The sequence below is a fragment of the Manacus vitellinus genome, unplaced genomic scaffold (genome assembly GCF_001715985.3).
Source record: "Manacus vitellinus isolate BGI_N305 unplaced genomic scaffold, ASM171598v3 scaffold_14_pilon, whole genome shotgun sequence".
In the NCBI taxonomy this organism is placed as follows: Eukaryota; Metazoa; Chordata; class Aves; order Passeriformes; family Pipridae; genus Manacus; species Manacus vitellinus.
Window position 1 is genome coordinate 12,600,741 of NW_021939063.1, and position 14,580 is coordinate 12,615,320.

The following is a 14,580-nucleotide window of genomic DNA, read 5'->3' on the forward strand; positions in this document are numbered from 1 at the left end:
TCCCACAGTGACACCACCGCCCACAGCCATGGAGTGACCCCCATCCTATAGCCATGGAGTGACCCCCGGCCCACAACCACGGAGTGAGTGATTTATGGCCATGGAGTGACCCCTGGCCATGGAGTGACCCCCATCCCACAGCCATGGAGTGACCCCCATCCCACAGCCATGGAGTGACCCCCATCCCACAGCCATGGAGTGACACCCACGGCCCCCCCCCAAGTGATGGGCTAGGTTTACTCTTCCCTCATTAGTGCAATAACAGCAGCCTTGGTAGCCACTATCGAGCCCCGAGGAGCCCCTCACACCCCTGAGGGTCTGTGCACCACCCCACAGATCACACTGGGCTCCTCACTGCACAGGCTCCCTCAAACACCCCATGATAGAAGAGATGTTCGAAAGAGTCCAAACCCGACTAGAAAAAGTACCTAAACTGTATTTGAACTAAATCATCTGGTATTATTTGACCCTGCTTTGCAAGGCTGCTCCTCCTTTCCAGGCAGGGAAATACCACCAGTTAACTCTTGGAGTGCTCTGGTGCTGACTGGAAAAATTAACAAGTGCTAAAAGAGTATAAACCACACTAACACAGAGAAAAGTGCAGCAAGATGTTAATAGCTAAGTGTTGTTTTAAGGAGAGGGAAATGGCCAGGCCTCTGTGCTTGTCAGTAATACAGCAAGTGGACAAATAAGGAAGCAGGAGGCATGGAAACACTTCTCCAGGGCCCGCTATTGACTTTGGCTGCACAGCAGGAAGCTGAGGAATCAGTGCTCATACCTGATAACCTGAAAAATCACATACTGAACATGCCACTACTTTAATGAACCAAATCCAGATCACATTTGCAAGGAAATTATTTACTAAGATAGAGCCTGAGCAATAAAATAAATGTATTCTAGCAATATTGACACAATTCAGAATTTACATAGACAAGTACACTCTGCCTATCCTGTCATTACCTTATAATTACACCCAGCAGAATGCTGAAATGTCTTGTGCAAGTAAGGCATTATGTAAATAACAAAATGCAAAGTGGTTTTAAAGGGAATCACTAATTTAAAAACTACTTTCGTGTCTGTTTCATGACTAGATTAGATTAACAGGAACATCTAAGACTCCTGAAATGAACTGGTGAAAAAACTGTGTCTATATGCATGCCAGTGGCATTCATGGGTAAACACCCAAACTGTGATGCAGCTGTTTTGTGCCTCAGCATGATGATATGATCTCCCTTCACTGCTTGGGGGAGCACAGAGAGCGAGGAAAGCAAACCTGTATGCTCTTCCTCATTAGCAAGCTCAACACAATCATCAGTAACATGAGCACAGCTCCCATGTTCAAAGCTTGAGAAAAGGACAAGGAAGGCTGCACAATCTGATCACTCATTACACAAATGACAGGTCACTGGGATGGTGTTTTGTAAAACCACTGGAAAGAACTACTACTGGCAAGAGTTCATGGCAAGGATTTTGCTTACCATGAACTTTCCACAAACTTTCCCATAAACTAACTGCAAATAATTGCTGATAAAAACAAGTAAAATCTAATTTTTCTTCCAACTAAATCTTATAATTAAAATTGTTTTAGTCTAAATACACTTGAACAAATTCAGCTTCTCTGAGTGAGGGCAGCATCTCATCAAATTAACAGTTCCAGGTTCATCAGATGCAATGTATTCCTTTGATTTCTTCCATGTGTACTGCTAGTATTCATAAATATTTGCAATCACTTCTCATGGAAACATTTTAAGTAACTCCCAGACAATTTCAACTTGACGTCCTGGAGTTGAATCTTTGCAACATCATCTTTGAGAACAGTGAAACAATGTGATGAGACCTTCACTACAATGAATCACTCAAAAATACTACAGCTCCAGAAGCTCTCCATGACAAAACATTTCACCACGACCATTGCTTAACAATGTTTTCTTTAACCTTCATTAACCTTCCTCTGATACTTCAGAGTTGAGAACTATAACCTACTTGGCTAAAGACAAAATCATGAGTAACAGATGGAGCAGGCACTGTCTTCTTGTTTTGTTCACTTAATGCCCTTAAAAAAATTCTACTGCTGTAGTATGGATTGGTTTGTTGGGCTTTGGAGGGGTTACAATGGGAATACTATTTACTTTTAAACATTGAATTGCAATAAGATGTTCTAAATAAACACACTTGAAAAAACAGAAAATGATCCATACCCTTACCTTTCCGCGTGTTCTCCGTCACATCTACACCAAACTGGATGATGTCACCTGACATTATTTCACATGGTGGGCTTTCCTCAGATCCTCTGCTCAGTCTCTGACTATTAATAAAGGTACCATTACTACTTTTAGTGTCTTGAAGATAGAACTGTAAAAACAAACAAAAAGAAGAGTAAAATATCTGTGAAAATAAGACAACTATGATGAAACATAAGCTCAAGTAGAATTTTATTTGCTAGAAAATATAACCTGATCTCCCAGTATAGAAGAGAATAAATGTGTCAAACTCAAAACACCCTCCTCAGGATGCAACACCTTCCCATTACCAAGAAATATTTGTATTTGATTTTTAGCTGTTTAACATACGATTGAATTCCAGTAAATACATTATGGAAATAATTGCCACAAACTAGACTTGAACAACTGCCTGCACAGAAAGGAACAGACACCATTAGCAACAATACCTTTTGTCACATATATGTAAGAATTTATATTTATGTTGGTCAACACACAAAAATTCTAACTGCTCATACATTTAAGGTAACAGTGTTCCACGACAAACTTGTTGTAGGGAAGATTAGCACTGAGGACATAAGGAAAAGCTTTATCAGAAGACAAAATTCAGGAATCATAAGACCATGGTGAAACTAAGGGAAAACAACAGGCTGCTTTTACCTCTCAGCCAACACTAGTTCATGCCACTAAGTTAATCTCAAGATTGCTGCATCAAGTGCCTTTGTAAATATCCATTTGTAGAGTTAATTAAATGTTAATAGCAACTTACTGAATCTGAAACTGCTTATGACACAAGACTTGTAGTCAAAACTGCTGCATCTGAGAACAGGCTACAAACGAGTCACCTGGCAGGAGACTGGAGTCTCTGGCTAAGACCTCATGAGCACAGGGCATCAAAGAGGGGACTGGGATGTTATCAACTAGCCAGGTGTAACTACTGAAATGAGTCAGTCACAGCAGTTCAAGCTGACAACAGTTACTACAGAAACTTGGTGGGATGGTAGAAATCCCTGGTTTCCTGCACTCATAAAGGATCTCATCAAGTCCCAAAGCAGGCATAAGGTTGGGGGAAGATATTGCCTTCAGAGAAATGAATGTATTCCCATGTTTTGCTTACAGAAGCAACTGACTCCTTTTTTTTTTTCAGGATTCCATGCAGAATTTGAAGAGCTTTTGTTTGCCCCTATTATTGCACTCCTCAAAAAAAGTGATACATAACTCAAAACCATAGTGTCGAGGGAAAAGGTGGGTTTAGAATGCAGTGAGAGCCCAGCACCAGGGCTCTTCAGATCTTATACTGGAAAATGACACCAAGTATGTGAGACATCTTATATGCTTACCCCAAGCAGCATAAAGCAGCAGCCCTAACTGGAGAGCTTGAATTGCATTCTGTCCAGCACATGGGACTCAGTGCAGTAATCAAGGGGAATGCCAGCACAGGAAAGCTCAGATAGGTGTATGAAGTGACAGAATGAAAAGCAGTATGTGACTTTTTTTTTTACCTCAACAGATATGCTTTAGATCTTAAATTGAAGGAAGAGAAAATAAAGATGAAGGTAAACACAAATTAAGGATAACAAATTATGACTGCATTCACTGCATTAATAATCAGACCCACCCTACTCTAATACTCTCCATATTATGAAATACTATCTATTAATATAATAGTATATAATATAGCTTTTATAACAGTTATACATTTAAAAGCCAATCAAATTAATTAGCTTGTTAATTTAATAGTCTGAAAGGACTGAACCCTCTCATGATTCAGTGCACAGATAATTATTTTTGGCTTCCTGTTTGTTTTCAATTAGCCTTCTGCTTCATTTGAAAATTCTTCTGTTATGAAAAAGTGAGTCACAGGCAAGGAGAAACAAATACTGTGCTTATTTACTTTTCCCCACCCTTTTCTTCCCTATGCATAATACCTGCCTTTTATCCCTCCCAACTTTTTGATTAATCACTGCCCCTTGCAAACACACTTCTGCAGAATCTGCAAACAGGGCACAGGAGAGGCAGCACAAGGAAATACGGGAGAGGGACCACAGGAGAAGAAGCGAAACACAGCATCTGCCACACAAAATTCACCAAATAGGAGCAGACACAAAATTCAAACTGCAAAATGAAATTCATAAACAAATGGCCACAGAAAATACAAATTACATGTAATATTATATAACTGGTGTCCAGTAAGTGCATACTACTGAACTGCATTATGTACATTTTAGGAAAGTGATAATCTTCAAGTCTTTTCATTCTGTTTGTAAATACTCTTCTTCCTGCATCTAGTAAAGAAATAAGTAATAGCAGCCACATGTTAATAGCTGATGTCTAAGGAAGGGGAAATGCACTGACTTCAAGTCCTGGCATAAAAGATTCGGTTCTCTTTAATGGAGCCACTGCTCAGCAACCCTCTGAGCTGGTCCCTTCCACACAGCGAATTCAAATGTTACTTCCATACCAGTTGTCACCAGTTCAAGTGATCTTTCTCAAAGGTCAGTCCCTCCATCACTTTTGCATAATTACCAGAGTTATCTTTAGGAAACAAAATCAAGTGCAAGCCCTAAACCAGACGTGTCCATACATGAACTGGCACTCCTGGCCGTACACTGGTATGTGATGCACTACTAATCATGCACTACTAATTATGCAGTACCCTCGGCGGGCTCTCCAACCCCCGAACCAAGCCTGTGCCACAGCAGCTGTGTCACACAGCGCCGGCTGCGAAACCAGCACCATTTGTCCTTCCTGCTTCCCAGCGCAGCCCGGGCTCGGGCAGCAGTGCCAGCTCTCGGAGCAGGGATGAATCCTCCCCTTCCCAGCGCTCGCTGCCGAGCTGCTCCACCAGCCCTTCCCTTGGAGCGGCTCAGGCGTTTGTTTAGTCACCGCACACCAGTTTGGAGAGCTGACGCAAGGTACACGAGGAGGAGCTTCAGCCGGCACTGCCGGAGAAAAGGGCAGCATGTACTGGCCTCATTATACCGGCTTTCACAAATCACACCTCGCTTCAGAGCAAAGTCCCAGCCTTTTTGTTCCTCATATTAACAACGAGTTCCACGCAGAGCAGAGAAGGTGGCTCACACACATTCAAAACAACTCAGCTTTGAGGACTCTTAAAGGATTATCACGTCCTTAATTCACACAGTAACTATCTGTATCATTTGAGTGGTGGTTCCCAAAGTATTCAAGAAACTTACTCTCCATTATCATAACACCTCAGACAAAAAGAGATATCCTAGCCGATACTTCCTCTCTAATAATTTATTCTTTACATCCCCTCTCACTTATACACCATTAATAAGCTCAGTTAATTGCGGACACCTTACCATGCTGCTTCTACAAAATTTCTGAAAACTTTATTCTAAAATAAAACTTGTAGTTCGTCAGTACACTCAAACTTCTCCAGTACAGTCCATCCTTAGAAACTACATTGAGGAAGTTTCCTACTGATTTTTGTTTCCCTGCTTTGCAAGGAATTATGTACTTATTTCACACATTTCATATTTATAACATTTCAAGGTACCATTCAGTTTTGCAAACTGAACAAAAAAGTACCTCCTCTGCTCTGACCTGTGGTGTATAAAATCACATTCCATTTAAGTTCCATTGCTTTCTAGGTCAATGACTCAGAGGAGTATCAACAACCTGCTAAATCACAGTCCACGTGTTATTTTCATGCAGTTAGATACCACTACATTTTCTCCCCGTAACAAATTCCTAATATTTCCTGATTAGTGAAATAAAAATTCTTCTGCAGGGGTCACAGACTACAAGATATTAAAGTTAAGCACATAAAATATATCAATTTTAACTGACATCTGGAAGTTGCAAATTGCTCCAGGAGGACAGATTTTAACCTTACTTATGAAATGTAGGTAAACTGTTTTCTTCAAAGAAATAAAAACAAATAACAACAACAAAGCCGATTCTGTTTCATGATCACTACTGTAACACCTTTGAGAGGGAGGCTGAAAAGAACTCCTTACTTAGCCTGACAAGCGAGAATGTCATGAGGTGTTCTGGTTCCCAAGCCATATGCAGGCCTGATATAGGGTGAGACACTTCTGAAGGATCTCAGAGAAGACAAAAAACAGGCTCAGAGATGCACAGAAAATCTTGCAAAGAAAGTAGCACACTTTTTCAGTGATTTAATTACCCGGATTTAATTACAGTCCAACAACAGGAACAAACAACTGACCAACTGTTTAATATTTCTAATATTTGCTATCACTGTGTACAGCCATCCTTTGCCATTCTAAGGGCACGTTACTGCTACTCCATCTAACTCAGCTTGAAACTGCAGTTCAGGACATTCAGGGCAATTATGCTGAGAGTTACACTGAGGAGAATTACTGGAGAACTGAGTTTGTCTACAGAGATTTGAGATTCAGTATGTGAAGAGGAACCACTTCTACATCAAAAAATGCAGACACAAATCACAGCATACAGTCAAAGCTATTTCAGCCTTATTCCATAGCTGAATTAATAATTAATAAGTACCAAAATGTAGGCTATTGCCTTTTACAGAAAGTCAAACATCATTGTATTTTATTTATTGCACATATTTTCACTGCCTAGACAACTAATGTAGAAAGAAAATCCCAATTTCAGAACATCCTAGTTTACCATTCTTCTCCTCATCCCTTATTTCCTGTATGAAAGTAGTAAACACAACTCCCATGTGCTTCAGGGTCCCATTAAACCTTTGAGGCTTTGAGGCATTAGCTTAAACCAGAAAGATTTAAATTAATTTGTCAAATTCTGAACTACAGCCACTAATAGATGGCAGCTTCACTTTTGCCATGGTTACTGCCACCAAGGGGCAGCAAGGCCGTCAGCCACAGCAGTGAAGCCATAAAATGCTGCAGTTAACGATGACAGATTCTTCCCCTACTCACACTACATAATCACTGAACAATTAATGCAGGCATTATAAATGCACCCCAAGTATCAAAGCTAATACTCAAAAGCAGCAAGTAAACAGGGATCTAGAAACTGGAGTACTTGCCCTGGAGTAATGCTTGAGCTCAGAATTTGACTAAGCAATAGCACGACTGTGTTCAATTACTCATTTAATGCTGAGAACTCAACTAGGAAGAGAAGTACATTGAGCACAAGTCAGGCTGTGCAAAGCCAAAGACTTTAAAACAATACATACCAGGGTCAAACTAACATGGCCAACATCTGTCACACTTGCAGCTAGGAAGCTTTTCTCCCATACTGTTAAAGGATTATTTTATCTTCCTTGAAGTATTAACACTGAGTATTTTCTCAACTGGGGGGCAGCACTTCTGCTAACAGAGTACACTGTGCAAACCATACTGAATTCCAGGTCAGCCCCTAAGATAGAGAAGTTCAAATGCTAAATTATCTCCAGATCCAATTGATTGAGTTCTTCATTCTGGTCTGCTTAGACAGATCCTAAATTCCATTCCTCTCACTTGCCTAACTCCACCCGCCTGTCAAGGAAGTAGAAGAATTTGTCTCCATAAGCAAGCATAATTCACAGGGTGGGGTGCAGCAAGCAAAATTGCTTTTCTATTTAGTTTTCTGGTTCTTAAACACACAGATCTAATAGCTTTTCGCTTACTAAACTCCAGATCCTTCAACTTAGAAACAAAATGAGTTTATTAAGTTTAGAGATATTTTTAAAATTATTCAAGCTACCCGAGGCAGGCACACGCTATGAAACTAAAAGCAACCAGCTGTGAAGAAAGGGATTTTCCAGTCAGATTGAACAGAGTGAAGGAGTGGCAGTTGGCTATTCAGGGACCATAAGTATTAAATATCTCCAGAGTGAAGCAAAACTTGCTAGTAGTTTTCAGTAACATCTTTGAAAAAAATAAACTTAATCACTCTTTCTGTGCAGTAATGAAAAAGAGAAAAAAGTAACCTTCTTTGATATAGCACTGGACAAAAAAAAGTCACTCCAAGTTTTCAACTCAAAGTGTAAGCCTAATGTAAATCCAGCTACTCTGATGAAAAAAGGTTAAAATCCTCAGCTACCCCCAGGAATTCAGTGCTATCCTTCCAAACCTGCCAGTAGTTCCAAGGGGCAGGAAGGAAAGGACAGCAGGGAATATGCTCTTCTGCTGACCAAGTTGTTCCGTGTCTGTTTACACCTTGAAGTTTTGTTGACTGCACTGCCAGGACAACCCTGCTGGTTGCTCATACCTGTTGTCAAGCAAAATAAACGGTGGCAGTAAAAGCAGTTTTGTGCCAGCATAACCAAGTCTGGGTATAAACACAGTTCAGCCTTTCCAGATGTATTTGAAGTGCTGTAAAACATTAATCCCTCTGCTGCTTGCCATGTCCTGGTCATTTAAGTGCTCTGAAGTTCACTACAGGCCCTGTCACTCAGCTTAACTTTTGTGTGAGCAGAGTCTGCAGACTTTGCCTGAAAAGGACACAGGGGCTACAACAGGGAAGGGAAGATGGATGGATTTTTGGGGAGGAGGAGGAGGAAGCACCTTAGGTAGGCAGGCAATGCCCAGCATGGAGAGGAAGCAACAGCTTAACCTGTGCCCAAAACACATGCTTGTCTACAACCCTGAGTTGCTCCAATGTGTTCCTCGGTAGCAAAATCATAGAATCGTAGAATTAGTTGTGTTGGAAAAGACCTCTGAGATCATCAAGTCCAACCCCTGATCCACTACCACAGCAGTTACTAGACCATGGCACTGAATGCCACATCCAGTCTCATCTTAAAAACCTGCAGGGACAGAGAATCCACCACTTCCCTGGGCAGCCCATTCCAATGCCTAATTACCCTCTCCATAAAGAATTTCTTCCTAATATTATAAATAAAAATGTCACCTTTCTCAACAGAACAAAGCAAACATGCCCAGGTGTGTTGTACCTCCAAATGTTTCAGCACAGACCTCTCTTTTGACATACAAGTTTTGCAATGCTTTTTTTAACTGGTGAGTTCTACAGATACACTTATACCTATCAGAATTTTAAAAACATTCACAAAAAAAGAGACACACGAAAGCATGTCTGCAGAGTTAATGCCACTTGTTGTGGCCATTAGGCACAAGTGTTTACTTTCTAAATCACTATCTGACCCCCACATTTGCAAGTAGTTGTAACTGAACCTGTCTGATGGTGAAAAGCTCAGGACTCAAGGTTACTATTAGTCAATAGCTCTATACTATTCTTTAATATTTGCAGGTAACCACATAATCTACTTTACATCAAAAAAACTCAGAAAGAGGATGTCAGACATTTACAAGGATTTTTTTAATTTGTATAAGGAAGCAGTCATTATTAACAAAAAAGCTACTAAAAAGATTAAGCAATACTTTTTAATTATTCAGTTTTACAACTAGGAATGTAGAGCTTAAAACCTTCTATTCAAAGGGTTTCAGCTATTTATTACCAAATATAATTCTCAAGCAGTATTCTTGCATTTTCAAAGTAATTAATACTAAAGAGATTGGCAGAATATGGCTAAAAGTTTAAATGTAGGACCTCAAACTATATCACAGTCCAAGTTCTCTAGTTTAAAACCAAAGCAAAAAACCCTACTCACAATTCAAGGTTTGTGCACGTGTATGAAAACGAGGAGGAAAATCTCTACCACCTGTCTGTAATTATGCATTGCTGCCCTCAACTCCAACCCATAGTCCCCCACACCTTTCACAACCATTATACCACTCCAGACTGAGGTCTTCAATTTACCTGTGGTACTGGACAAAAGAAATGAGGCAGCTGAACCCACCACCATCCTGGTTATCTGCCTCCTACCCATCAGAGAGAGCAGCAAAGTTGGCTCAATGGCAGGGACAGCTGAACAACCCAGTGTGGTTTCAGAATTCCTATCATTTTCAGTTTGCCTAATTTGGTTGGTACATAACAATGACCCGGGCTAAAAATGAGCCTACTTCAGAAGCTGGTTCCTAAGCCATGTACTCCCACCTCCACAGCAGCAGCAGCAGCAGTCAAGAAGAGAATGGCAGAGAGCAGGCTGTATTTACAATGTCAACCACCTGATTTCTGTCAACTGTTCTATGTCACAATCAGTACCTAAAGTACATAAGTACTTAAAATACAGTTCATAACCAGAACTTGAAGTTCTCTGCATTAGGAGACAGCTGTCAGAAACCATGATGATCTGCATCATCTTTGCTTTTATGAAATATATGCTTTTTCATAAATACATAGTTCTGGGCTCCTCAGTACTAGAGACAAGGAGCTCCTGGAATGAGCCTAGGGGAGGGCAAGAAAGATGATTAAGGGACTGGAGCATCTCTCTTATGAGAAAAGGTTGAGGCAGCTGGTCCTGTCAAGCCTCAAGAAGAGACAAATGAGAGGAGATCTCATCCATGTCTGTCAGTGTCTGCAGGGAGGTGTCAGAGAAGGAACCAGGCTCTGCTTGGGGTTGCCGAGCAACAGGACAAGAGGAAAGGGGTAGAAACCTCAACATGAGGAAGAACTTCTTTCCTGTGCAGTGACTGAGCACTGGAACAGATTGGCCAGAGAGGTTGTGGAGTCTCCCTTACTGAAGATATTCCAGAACCATCTGGACACAATCCTATGCCATGTGCTCCTGCTTGAGCAGGGAGATCAGACCAAATGCCCCACTGTGGTCCCTCCCAACCTGCCCCATTCTGGGATTCTGTAAAAATATAAGTAAACAAACTGCATTACAATTCCTGACTCCCCCAACAACCCCATGGACAGCACAGACCTGCATGAACATCACTAACCCACCTTCAGATTGCTTTTATTTACTTCAGCTCTAAAAGGAATTATCAATACTCCAAACATCTAAAGCAAGAAAACTGGAAAAAATATAGTAGTATTATGATGATGGTAGTTTATATGGGAAAAAATCCTTCCTATGAGATAATCATATACCTTTATTAAAGTAAGAGATCATACTGAAAACGTTTCTCCTCCAACTGTGCACTCATCCAAAACTTTGCACAACCAACATGAACAGAAACATTATCAAAAAGGATGGTTGCCTTTCCTCACCTATTTGCCTTCACCCTCCTCTTGCAGAACTGGTGGCATTCAAATAACCTCACAAAGTATTTCCTAGAAACAAGACTTTCTGACCTAACTTGACAGTTGTGCAGTTAACACCTCCCAATAATCACATCCCACAATGGCAAAATGCAGTCGAACACCCAGTCACAGAAGAACAAGTCCTGGCCACCCCCTGCTATGCAGTAAAGCCTCCTTCCTCAACACTGTAGTAAGCACATTCATGGAGAAGGTTCATGCTGAAGGATGGGAGCTGAAGCAATCGCAGGCTTGATACATAATATTAATTCCTCTTCTACATAAAATTTTCTGCAGGAAGCACAAGGTGCAGAATGAAGAAGTTGAGAAAGGTACAAGTTGCTCACGAGTGCTGATCTATCCACAGATTACTCAAATAATCCAGAAAGGCATTCACTGTCAAAAGGAGCAGAATGACAAGATACTCGCCAAAAACCTCAAGATAAAATGTTTTACCACAAAATGTGACAACACCATACAAAAATAGATCCCTCTCTACACATCAATGTCACTACTTTTGATGCAAAAAGTTATTTTTAAAAAGAAGAGATGTAGAGGAAGAGTTCTAATTTACAAGTAATTTGGTTTATATATAGCTGACTGACTTGCTACAGTGAGACATCTGTCACCATAGTTACTAATTACTACTCTTTAGAATGTCTCTTTTACTTGACTTTTGTCCTCACAGTTCTCAAGAATTTCTGAATATCAGCCTTCTGCTAGAAATTCTGCATGGTTTCGGGACAACTAGAAAAATTTTAAATTTATTCTCTTCACAGATGAATGAAAGTCTGTCCCTTCACATATGCCAGGCTTTAAAACTTCCTCTTGTACAGAAAACACAGAATAGATTAAGGACATTAACAGCCTCAGAAAAGGAAATGCAACTCCATTCTGAATATAGACAATGCAGAAAAGTTTCTTACAAAAAAAAATTCCCTCAACTCCGTACTAATTATATACTATTTTCTTGAGGAAAACAAAGGATATTTAATTTTCAGCCTACATGAAAATTCTCAAGTACTATTTTGATTCCATGTGAAATTCTCATCCTGAAAATGCTGAGATTTGATAAAGTGCAATCAAGAAAAAGATTCCCAAGAAATGATTACTCACACATCACTCCAAGATGCTCAAACTGACTCAACAGAATACTAAAGCAATATAAAAAGTGACTTATTTTGTCTTGCTGCTGTCACAGATGACAATGTCTTACACAACACACAGACTTTGAAAAAAAACTTTCCTGCTCCATATTAAAAAGCTGACTCGTGCAATGGACTCATAAAACCAGTCAAAAGTAGATGAAGAACAGGTTTCTAGAAGGAAATTGAATCTTCTTGCAAAGAAGTTCTGTGCTTTATTTCATTAAGGAAGCTCAGCCTCTGGTTACACCAGACATTTCTACAAGCCCTGTATCACATATCACTGTGACACCAGTGATTGCTTTGTATCATTTCCACCAACTTCTGTGTCCACATCAAACCCTGACCCTGGGGAAAACACACGGCCAAGGTGACTCTCTGAGGTTTCACTGAATGCTCCCGTGTTCTCTGTGTTAATCAACTACGGAAATACATTGCAACCTAATATGGCTTTAAAATAAAGAAACAAAACACCTTAATAGCCCATTACCCAGAAACTCAGGCTTCCTCAGGAGAATCACTTCTAAGTGTAAAGTATTGGTGAAATACTCATCAATCCCAATGCCATTACAGGAATACTTGCCTACAAAACTACACTGAGAGCTAAACACAGTTATTTACTGTCATAAATGTAATGAGAGTTTGGCAAAATGACACAGTCAAACTTTGCAATAAGGAAAGTAAATACACTCTTGAAGTGTACAAAGTCCCAGAGCCTGTGTTTGTAGGACACGAGTCCAGATAAAATAAATAAGCTGTGCAAAGAGCAGGTTCCCATATATAACCGTAATTTCTTTCCAAATACATGTTTCTAAAGGTTTGAAATGTATCATTGCAATTTACTCTTGTCTTCAGGAGGCAAAAGCCCCCACAAATACCTGCACTAGGGAAAAATGCTAAGGCTATTCAGAAAACTAAAATTTTTATTCTTAAATTCACAATCAAAAAATAGTTAAACTTGATAGTTAGCATTCTTTGGCCAACTTAATGAAGTGCAAGACCAAAATAAACTGTGGGTTTGTCTCTGACTATTGCAATGAAAATTATGACATAAAAAGGGAGATTTGTCATGTTTGGAAAGAACTGTGCCTAATTTAAAAGCACAAAGGTAAGGCATAAATCTCTCCCGGTCTTTAAATTTTGACTGACCTTATGAAAACCTTGTATAAATAAAAACTAAAATCAAATATCTTCAACACCTACTAAAGAAACCCACTAAATTGTTTTTGTGGGAGAACACTGAAGAATAGGCAAAAATGACACAAAAAGTAGAAGACAAAGGGAAAAAAATGTTTTAAAAATAAGAGGAAATCTTGAAATACTATCAGCATCTGTCTGTAAATACTCAGAAAGAAAAATGCAACGCTAATATTATCCATTGTTTCTGCTTCCTCGAAAATCTTGAGCTAAGAAGATACCCAAGTGACTAACAGAAAATTAACTGAAATGGAAATTTTCCTAAAGAAAACTGGGCTACTAAACTTCTATCAGCAAACAATTACATTTTTCATTTGCAAGCAAATAGAAGAGAAACCACAACGGAAGCTGAAATTACCAGATACTCCGCCAGGAGAGAAGATCTACTTATATGAAAGCACAAGGAATGAGGCAGCTCTGTTAGTTTGTCAGGAAACTCCAACTCCCAACATAACCCCAGACATTTCAAGGCAGGTGCAGAACTGCAAAAGCTGCTTAACTGTCTTGCTACTCGCTGCTAAGTTTCTAAATTAGTTAATCATTACATCAAAGCTCCTCTACTCCTGCCAAAGGAGAATCTGCTCTCACGTGTTGACTTTTCAACTGCTTAGAGAATAAAGGGAGAAGTTGTTTTCAAACTTTTCTCATTTCTACTCCTTCTACACCAGGCACTGTGTGTACCTACTGTCCTTAATTCCATACTGCTGCTGGTTTACAGCAGAGAAAACTCCCAGTGATCACAGTCAGATAAATTAAAAAACCACATCAGATTTCACAGACACATCCAACTGCAATGCAACAGTGGTTTGGTATTGCCACAATAACACTACATAAAAACCCTAAAAATATCAGGAAGAAGTTGTCTCCCTTCCTTTTAACAAGGGTCATTCTATCTGAAAGGACTTGTCTATTCTGACTACAGTATTTTTACTTTTTTTAAACAAAGATCTGCAGCAGGCCCAGTTAATTCAGCTCTCCTTTGCAAAAAGCAAATATTTCTTGCTCTC

At 39.8% G+C, this 14,580-nt stretch overlaps 1 protein-coding gene across 22 annotated transcripts in view; it reads right to left on the bottom strand.

The window, feature by feature from the left end:
* SLMAP (sarcolemma associated protein) overlaps positions 1-14,580 on the bottom strand; it is an 82,155-nt gene that overhangs the window by 45,855 nt on the left and 21,720 nt on the right. For 15 of the 22 annotated variants that reach the window (XM_018068503.2, XM_018068504.2, XM_018068507.2 and 12 more), the window contains exon 2: positions 2,199-2,352. In XM_018068503.2, the coding sequence (XP_017923992.1) occupies positions 2,199-2,352 (154 nt within the window). Of the gene's footprint in view, positions 1-2,198; positions 2,353-4,875; positions 5,100-13,931; positions 14,053-14,580 lie in introns of those variants that run through there. The other 7 variants (XM_018068493.2, XM_018068496.2, XM_018068489.2 and 4 more) reach the window with 3 other exon arrangements.